This window comes from Hipposideros armiger, unplaced genomic scaffold (assembly GCF_001890085.2).
Source record: "Hipposideros armiger isolate ML-2016 unplaced genomic scaffold, ASM189008v1 scaffold_240, whole genome shotgun sequence".
NCBI classification, from domain to species: domain Eukaryota; kingdom Metazoa; phylum Chordata; class Mammalia; order Chiroptera; family Hipposideridae; genus Hipposideros; species Hipposideros armiger.
Genome location: NW_017731590.1, coordinates 341,352 through 351,465, shown reverse-complemented (window position 1 = coordinate 351,465; position 10,114 = coordinate 341,352). Strand labels below are relative to the sequence as shown.

Sequence of the window (10,114 nt, the reverse complement as noted above, 5' to 3'; positions counted from 1 at the left end):
GTGATATATCTATTAGAAGGGGTGTAAGATCTTCGACCTACTGGGGGGCATCCAAAGGGGAATTTAAATTCTTTAAGATATAAAGCAGTATCTGTTTCTCAGTCAGAGCTTCAGAATTTGTCACAGTTGCAGTGTGTTTGGCCATGTCAGATACTGAGGTGCAGATGGCTCCCGGCAGGGTGGGAGGCAGGCAGCCTTATAGGACTGAACCCTTAATCTGTGGGATCTGGTGCTATCTCCTGGTAAATGGTGTCAGAGCTGAGTTGAATGGTCAGGCACCTAGCTGGTGTTGGAGAACTTCTTGGATGTGGAGAACCACCCTCATCCCACACGCGTTGGAATTGGCGTCCGTATCTCAAGTGCGCCCGTCCTGCTGAGAGGAGAGCAGACCAGTGGGTGTCCTCTCTGTGGGCAAGTAGAACAGAGATGGGGCCTGGGCTTTGCTCCACTCCTGCTCTGGGTCTGACCACAGGGGCAGTGGGGGAGAAGGGGAGTGTCTAAGGACAGGTCTCCTAGTTTTACCTTCTTGGAAGAAGAGTGGCAATTTCCTCATTTCTAAGGCAATAGAGGATTGGAGAATGTCGTCCCCATTCCAGTCCGTCTCCCCTCCCCTTCAATCAACAACAGAATGATCCCATGGGCTCCAGGGCAAAGACCCAAGAGCTATTTCCAGGCCCTCACTGAGCATGAAAGCAGGATAGGGTGCAGGATGTGGAGGCGGGGCAGAGATAAAGGCAGGCAGGACCCCCCTCAGACACTGGCTGGGCTCCCTATGTTCCAGGCCCACCCCTCTCCAAGGTGGGAGAGAGGGTAAAGGACCTGCTTTGGAACTGCTGGGAAATCCCTTCCGAGGGGGCAGTTGCGGGACAGAATGCTGCTTTCTTCCCCAGAAATACTGAACACAGGGGCTTCCTGACCCCCCGCCAAGCTGTTCCAGTCCCAAACACTCTGCCTGTGTGTCTCCTCTGTCCTAGGACCACGCAGCTGGACCTGCAGGTCAGCCACTGACTTAATGTTGAGTCCCTGAAGCAGCTTTGTTCCCTCAGCAGTGTCTACCCCCTGCTGCTGGGCAGCCCTCCATAGCCTGGGTCACTGGCTAGGACGCAAGAAGGGCTCCGGATGTACAGCAGGCAGTGGAGTGCCGTCAAAGAGCCAGATCTCCCGACTTGAAATCCCAGATTGGCTGTTTACTACCTGTGTGGCCTTGGATGAGTTACTTAACCTCTCTGTGCTTTAGTTTCTTCATAGGTACAACAGAGATAATATTAANAGGAGACTTGTAAAAGCCCCACAAAGGAAGGGCCTGGGCTTATTTAGGCCTGTCCTCCCTGCATTCTGGATGTCATCGCTGTGCTCTGTCAACCCTGAGGCTGGATATAACCGTGAAGACGGTGTGACTACTGTTATTATGGAAAAGAGCCACAGGGCCAGTCCCCGAAGATCTTTGAACAGGGCCCATCGGGAGAGGGCAGCCTGCCTCTGTGGGCTCCTCAGTTGCAGACATGGAGAGTGGGGGACCTCACTCAGCTCACAAAGTGTGGCTGGAGAGACCATGTGAGGAGGACGTGCCCCTCAAATGATTCTGCCAGAGTCCTGGGCACAAGCCCACAGCGTGGCGCTCCAGTGGGAGCCAGGTGTGGCAGGGAGACACGGGGACTTGGGGAACCAGCACGCCTGAGTGTGTGTGTTTACACGCAGGTGTGTATGGTGGTGGGGTTGTCTTTCAATATGACAAGAACCCACTGTGTATCAGGCAAAGGTGAACAAGGCATAGTGTCTGGCTTTTGGAAGCTTTCAATTTGATGGGTGTTTCGGAGGAGATGTCAAAATGAAGCTTTTCAAAGAGTGAGGCTCTGGGGCCTGGGACTCAGTCCTCCCACCGCCTACCTACCCTCCTCACGCTTGTAGCCCCCAAGAGGGTGGGTGGCCGATTTTTTCAATTACTTTCTAAACCTAGACAACATGCCTTGCTGGCTGTTCTGGAAGTTCTGCATTTATATCAACCATTAAATGTTGGTAGGATGAGAGAAACCAATTTCAGGACATCACTTCTCTCAGTTTTCCAAGGGAATTCCCAAATTATCCCTGCATCTGAGCTCCATAGGAAAGGTGAACATTGAAACAATATGGTGATCATGATAAGGGCTGGACCCTGCCCTCTAAGGTAAAGCTCAAGGCGTAGGGCTTGGTGCTTGGTAGGGCCCAGTCAGTAGTCCCCCTCTCCCACGGAAATTTCTCACCCAGGTCGCCCTTGGGAACTTTGGGTGTGAATCCTGAATTGACCCTGACCCAAGCAGGCAGCAAGTGACTGGGCCATGGGTGGGGTGTAGAACCTTCTGTGGAGCTGCTGCCCACACCTATGTCCCTGGGCATCTCCAACCCTCTCTAGCATCTGCTATGACAGGCTTCTGCTGCCATCTCCTGGTTAGCTGTTTAGTTCCTTCCAGGCTTCGAGCCCTGCCCTGAACTGCAGCTAGCCTGGTCCTCAACCCCAACCTGACTCTTCCTGATGTAGCGCTTGGCTGACATGGCTGTCTAGTTCCACCTGGATTCCAGCACTCGCCTACACATCAGGTTCTCCACCATGGTACTGTTGACATGTTGGGCCAGATAATTTGTAATTCTTTGTTGTTCATGTGCATTGTAGGGTGTTTAGCAGCATCCCTAGTCTCTACCCATTAGGTGCCAGGAATACCTCCTCCCCAAATTGTGATAAATAAAAATGTCTCCAGACATTGCCAAGTCTCCCCGGGGGGCAAAATCACCCCCAGAATGAGAACCACTGGACTAAATCAAGTATATGGACCACTCAGCTTCTCCCTTTGGGGGCGAGTCTCCCTCTGATTCGCTGCCCTACCTAACTCCACAACTTCATGCTCACTATTCCCTCCAGACTCTGCCTACAAATGCCGAGGCCCCCTACTCGTTGATGTAGTCATAGTTTCATTTCAGCTCTCACTGTTCACCTGTTCATAACAATCACAGTTACCATCAACTACCTCCTAGATGTCAGATACGGGCTTTAAAACAAACCTGACTGTATGTAGATAATTCCTATTATCATCCCCATTTACAGATAAGCATACAGAGGCTCAGAGTGGTTGGGTGAATTAGCCAAAGGCACACAGTCACTGAACCNATACTTCGAAGGTGGCCATAGTGATATTCAACAATGAGGTGTGTAGCATTTTTTCTAGGATGAGTTCACGAACTTAATTGTCAGCCCGCGTGTGTGTGCAAGCATGCATATATGCGTGTGTGTCTTAAATGTGACCAAATTAAAGTTGCCACCCTAATGTAAAATGCAGAAATAGACTCTAAATTGGCACATTGGACTCGGACCCCCTACTGCTGTCTGCAGAACCACAGTAGCAAATAAGACTCACATTGCACATTCCCAGGAACTAAGAGCAGAGAAATGTAATGAAACTTTAAGACACAAGATTGAAGGGCAGCATTTTAATATACAAACAGTCAAAAGCCAGGGTCTTGCTACTCCAAGTGTGGTGTGGCCTAGAATCACTGGCATCCCCCCGGGAGCTGGTTAGAAATGCAGATTCTCAGGCCCCCTCCCCTTCCCAGACCTACTGCATTCTCCAGGTGATGTCTGCACATCAAAGTTTGAGAAGCGCTGAGGTGGGACATTTATTAATGTAGGGTTTTGCTCTTCAAATGTGCTTTGAGGTCAAAATAAATCCATTTAGAGTATTTTCAGCTAATTACTTGCTCCATTCTCTCCACCTCTGAGCAACACGGTCACATGCCACTGTCCTTCTCTGGGACTTCCAGCCTCTCTTACTAATCCCAGTGGCAAACTTCTGTACACCACAGCTTTTATGGATTAAATGTGGATTCCACAACTTCCATCAGCTGTGCCTTACAGAGCATCCCCAGGAGGTAGGTTGTAAGATAATATCTGTTTTTAAAGACAATGAAACTGAGTCCCAGGGAAGTTTCCTGACTCAAGGGGCACCAAGCAAACTGGCCTCTCAGTCAAAATAAGAACTGGAGCTTTTGTGCTTCCAATGTGAGGCTCACAGTAGGTACTTGATGTCTTTCTTTTTTTATATAAGGTGATTTTGTGCATAAGAGACTTTAAGAAAGAAAAAATTTGTGGATAGCCCTGTGCGAGTTACTGCATATGAGCCATGCATATGTGGGCCCTGGGATTACGGAAGTTTAAAAAAGAACTGTCTAGTGGAGAGAGATGTTAGCCCAGGGCGGGCCCTGCTCTGCGGACTCCCACCCTCTGGCTGCGGTCTGTGGCCTCAGAAACCTTAAACGCAGAGGGCTCATAGTTTGCTCCTAAAGGTTATGAGGGGAAATAGGCTGAGATCACCATGAGGCCATGTATATGGCTATGGCAGAAATGTGGCTTCTGGATGACAATAACCCATCCCCAGGAGGACGCTCACTCAATTTATTTGCTTCTTTCAAAATAGCCTATGTAATTGGGCTCTGCCTAAATATATGTGGTGTGCTTTACTGGATTGGATTTCCTGGTGAACTCCAAGTTCCCTGGAGTAAAATGGAGCCACTCGATGACTTGGAAATGGTCAAGACTGTATAGCTGGCACTGAAGCCAGTCAACCCCAACTGAACAAGGGCTCCAAGTGGAGTTTGTTCAGTTTCACCTGCCTGCGCAGTGATTCTCCTAGGGTCTCCTAGAGAATGATTGCCAGGACAGGACGGCTGCTTAAATCTCCCCCCATCCTCTCAGACATGCATATCCAAGGCGACATATTCCTATATAATTGATTAAAAAAACAAAAAGATGACGCACTTTGAAATTCCATGTAAAAAGTATTGCTTTTCTAATGTGCTCCTGCCTGCCTGCTCGCTAAGCGGTGCTACAAAGGGTAGAGTCACGAGCAATTCCAGGCTGAAGATGTGTGTGTGTGGGATTTTAGATGACACCAATGCAACCCAGCACCTAGCACCCTGCTCTGCAGCCCGCATTGTTTGGGGGCTTGGCCTAAGGCAAAACTACAAAGCATCCTAGTGAGCAGAATTATACAACAGGAATGTGTGTGCATATTTGACATAGCTTCTTCTCTTGAGGGGAGGCCCTCTAGCTATGACCCATGCCCTCTCCAAGGGCGAGGGAGGCGTCCAGAGAAGAAGCCTTTTGTTCCGGGCTGCCAGTCCTTCCGCAGCCCCTATAGCCCCAGGGACCTGCCCTGCTCTGCGTGGGCCTGCAGAAGCCCTGCAATTTCCAAGTGGGCGGGTGTTTCCAGAACGATGGACAAAGCTGTTTGGCCAGCCTACAAGGGAGACAGAAAAGGAGAAACAAATGTTATGCCATCTGAATCTCCTCTTCTCCTGGGGTCTCTGGGTGCTTGGAATAGACTGTGATGCCCCATGCACACCCCCTACTCCCAACGCCCCCTTCCTCTCTGGGATGGGAAGCAAACAGGATGACGGTGTGATGATTGTTATTATGGGTCTCCATCCACAGAAACAACGGTCACTCCTGGGAAACTCGTGTCAATAGAAATAAAAAAATGTCACTCGGTTTTTAAATATATATTTTTTTAAATTGAAAAACAGGAAAGAAAATACAATAACTCTCCCATTATTCCATTACGCAGATGTAAGTGAAAGCTAGCATTTTGGTATGTCTCCCTCCAGTCTTTTCTTCTATGCAAATTAATTGTTGGTTGTTAAATAGAGGAATGATGTATATCAGTGTTAAACCTGCTTTCATTTTGAACTTACCATACATGGTCTGCTGTAAGATTTTTCCCCCCGTTCTTACAGTGATCATAGCATATAACTTTTCTTATTGGCTGTATAATAGTCCATAACTTACTGAAGTATTTTGCTTCTGGTGGGGACTTACGTTGTTTCCAAGTCTTCATCCTCATAAACTTTGTGCCAAAAACATTTTCCCATTTCTAACTATTTTCNTATTGAACTTAATGAAGACCCCCAAATACCTACTTTCCCATTTGTCAGCCTTGGCAGTACTGGTCTCTCTGCCTGGCACACTTTCACTTTCCTTCACTTTTTTTTTTTTTAAAGATTTTATTGGAGAATTGGGGGTGGGGAAGAGTGTTGGGGAATTGGGGAAGGGGAACAGACAAGTTGCTGTCCTTTTGTTCTTCAGTCTAGTTGTGGAGACGTCGTTTCACTGGCCCATGTTGGTATTATCTTCCCGGATGAGGCAGTCGCTTGCCAGCCATTGGACGGCCGTTCACGGTGGCTCACAGCAGCTGCCGGACACTCACGGTAGCTTATGGCAGCCCACTGTCTCCCCACTGCAGCCTACGCCATCACTGGTGACTCACGGCAGCCCTGCTCCAGGTCGAACTATTGTTCACCATCTTACCTGTAGAGGGCAGTGTCACTGACCCTCATGTGGGATCCGATCCGGGGCCCTGCTGCTCAGAGCTGGCATCCCAAGCCAATTCTTAACCAACGTGCTGCTCGGCTGGCCCTCACTTTTCCTCACTTCTTACTCCCCTTCCTTTTCTGGCTGACATCCATTAATCTTTGTTTTCAGTTCGGATACCTCTTCTTCCAGGAAGCCTCCCTTGACTTCCTAAGATTAGCTCTGGTGCCCTGTAGTGTTCTGGGCTTCCTTCTCACCATTCTGTTTTCCCAAGTAGATGGTGAGATGACAGTCTGACCTGTGTCACTATGATCTCTCGTGCAAGCCCGGTGCCTGCACATGGTGAGCACTCCAGAAATATTTGTGGAATGAACTGTTTCCTGGTCTAATTCCTTACTGTTGGCACATATGTTCTGTCTTCCAAAGTAGATTGTACACTGCATAAAGGCAGTGAGGGGAGCTAAAATACCTGTGAGTCTCTCCCCAGGCCTGAGTTTAATACCTGTCCCCAGTAAGCCTGATATATGTTGCTTGGAGGCTGTGCATTCAGGCACTTGACAAATGTGTTAATCAGTGGAGCCTTGGCTTAAGGTCCTGGAAAACCCGGGTTTGGGATCACGGTAACCTTAGGTACTATTTTTGTAGAGGAGGCCAAAGATGCTTTCTCAAAGCCAGAGCTGGAAACAGTGTCAGGAACTTGGCTGCTTTTAATAGCTATTTGTTGAATTAATTGTAGCGCCAAGAAACAATGACAGGGAGGCAGGCTGTACTTGTTCATCTCACCATGTTCCGGGTTCAGACATTCCAATAGAATGGGATGGTTGTAAGGGATGAGATCGTTGTTCATGTGCCACTCAAGATTTAAAAAAAAAACTTACTAGAAATCTCAGAAAGGATGGACAAAGTCTCTTTGATAATGACACAATGGCTTCTCTGGTAAATAAACTGTTTTCAATAGCTGGACACAAATGAAATACACACACACACACACACACACACACACGGTGTGACAATTAAGTTTGTGAACTTGTTGCAATGATGTTGCTAACCCTTTTTTATATCATAGGGATTATTCATTATGAATTTTATAAATTTGTACCAACTGGACAAACAGTTAACCAAGTTTACTATTTGGAATTGATGAAAAGGCTGCATGAAAAAGTTAGACAACCTGAACNGTCAGCCACTGACTTAATGTTGAGTCCCTGAAGCAGCTTTGTTCCCTCAGCAGTGTCTACCCCCTGCTGCTGGGCAGCCCTCCATAGCCTGGGTCACTGGCTAGGACGCAAGAAGGGCTCCGGATGTACAGCAGGCAGTGGAGTGCCGTCAAAGAGCCAGATCTCCCGACTTGAAATCCCAGATTGGCTGTTTACTACCTGTGTGGCCTTGGATGAGTTACTTAACCTCTCTGTGCTTTAGTTTCTTCATAGGTACAACAGAGATAATATTAATACCTACCTCACTGGGTTATTGTGAAGAGTGAATGATTTCATACCACACCCTTAACTAGACTGATGGCTGGGTAGTTCGTTCTAAGTACTCAGTGCAGGCAAGCTGCTGTTTTTATGGGGCCAGGTCTAGAAAAAACGATCAGATGACTAGAGGAAAGGGGACGTGCTCTACTTGGTCCTGAGCTCGGTTATCCAGGCCAAGCACTATGTGGATACCTAATCTCATTAACTGCTTACAAGAACAAAGGAGAGGAACTATAATATTATCCCCTAGTTTAAAAGCCTCAGTGGCCACATGGTCCAGCTGGGATTCAATGGTCCATCTGAGGTAGCCTACTGCAGACTCCATGTCCGTGGTGACCTCCCACCAAGCTACACAACCCGGGGGGGGGGGGGGGAGAAAACAAGCTTACGGGTATTTATGGAATTGAAGGGTGGGTGTCCATTGGGACTTAGGGAAGGAATAAGAATTGCTTTGGTGATGCCAGAAAGTATGCTTCAGTCTCCTTGGCTGAAGATTCACTTTTGCTCCTCGGTGTACAAGGCTGAACTGGCCACTCGTGGCTTCTGAGATCTCCCAGACACTCAGAAGGAGAATGAATCCCTCTTCTTCTAAATCCCAGCTCCAGAATTCCTTGGAGAGGGCCTGCTTGGCCCAGGTAATGTACAGTGTCTATTGTTCAATGGCCAGGGACCAAGTTTTCTGGTTAGGAATGTGGCACCTCCTGCTGTGGTCATATAGCCGGTGAGGGGTACTGGGAAGGGGGAGTTTCCTGGGAAGGGAGGGCCTGGGAGACAGTCCACAGGTATCTATTCCATAGGCTTCTTCTTCTCTCCCCCCCCCGCCCCCACCCCATCATTTCTCTTCTCATGGCTGCTCCTTGCTCATATTATCAACCTGTCTTTCACCTCTACGTATGCAAATTCTTCCTCTCTTTCCATGCCTAGTCACTCCTCTTCATGACTTCTCATAACCTACTGCTACTGCCTGAAACTCTGCATGTTTCCACATTCAAATTTCTCAGCTAATTCAAATGGTTTAAAACGCCCCCGTTTCCACACCAGGCCAGCTCAAAGGCACTGTCTTGTTTAACGACTGACTACCTGTGCTGCTGAGCCTGTATTCAGCGCTGTGGGCTGGGCAACTCCACTGTGGGCATGGAACAGGGGCTTACACTGAGGGAATATGAAAGGCTGCTCCCTCTGAAAGCCTTCCCAAACTTTTCCTTTCTTAAACCCACTAACTGTAGCATTAGACCCTCGAGACTGCCATGGAATGCTGAATGCGTTTGTCCAACTCCTACTGCCACAGAAATCTAAATGTACAATGGTTCGAACAAATTAGAAGATTATTTCCTGATTACATATCAAATGGGAAATAAACAGTCCAGAGCAGAATTGATGGGTTTATGGTGTTGGGGGCCTAAGCTTTTTCTTTCTTTTTTTTTTTTAATTGGGGAACAGTGTGTTTCTTCAGGACCCATCAGCTCCAAGCAAGTAGTTGCTTCAATCCAGTTGTGGAGGGCACATCTCAGTGGCCCATGTGGGGATTGAACCGGAAATCTTGGTGTTATGAACACTGCGCTCTGACCAACTGAGCTAACCGGCCGCCCCCCTAAGCTCTTTCTGACTTGTCAGGTGTCGGCTGCATCTTCATGGATCAAAAGAGATTATTACCACATTCTGGCCAGTGGGGAGGGGGAAATGCATTTCTCTTTCTTTTGAACACAGGAGCCAGAGTTTGCACACTTCCCTTCACTCCTATCTCATTAGCTAGAACTTAGTTACGTGGCCACATCAAACTGTAAGGGTGGCTGGGAGATGAAGTCGGTATTCTGAGTGGCCATGTGTCCAGCTAAAATTTGGGGATTCTCTTACTAAGAAGAAAGGGAAGGATGGATATTGAGGACAATGGCATCACCATTTTCCTGTCGTTCATTTTGACCCTTCTCTACCATCTGGTTTGTCATCGCATCCTGGCACATCCTCATTTCTGATACCTTCCCCATTGGGCTCTCTCCTTCCCCTCACTGACGCCGTCATGGGAAGGGCCCTGACTGCTTTATACCCAGTATCACAATAGAACCTCCGAATTGCTCCCCTTGCCTCCAGTCTGTCTCCAGCCTAAAGTGCAAATCTGATCATCTGGCTCCATTGTTTAGAAATTCTTCAATGGCGCCTCACTGCCATAGTAGTGAGATTTTAACTGCAGATTTCTGAATTCCTGAAATTACATGCAGATTTTGCAGATTTATGTGCATTTTTCTGAAGAGACCTTCAGGTTCTCAAAGGCATCTCTGACTCCCCCCCCTTCAAATTATAGGCTTAA

At 47.9% G+C, this 10,114-nt stretch overlaps 1 protein-coding gene across 1 annotated transcript in view; it reads right to left on the bottom strand.

The window, feature by feature from the left end:
* Positions 1 to 3,444: 3,444 nt before the first annotated feature.
* KANK4 (KN motif and ankyrin repeat domains 4) overlaps positions 3,445 to 10,114 on the bottom strand; it is a gene marked incomplete at its 5' end in the record, with an annotated part of 35,803 nt that continues 29,133 nt past the window's right edge. The window contains one exon of the mRNA XM_019655478.1: positions 3,445 to 5,264. Coding sequence (XP_019511023.1) covers positions 5,160 to 5,264 — 105 coding nt within the window. The remainder of the gene's footprint in view (positions 5,265 to 10,114) is intronic.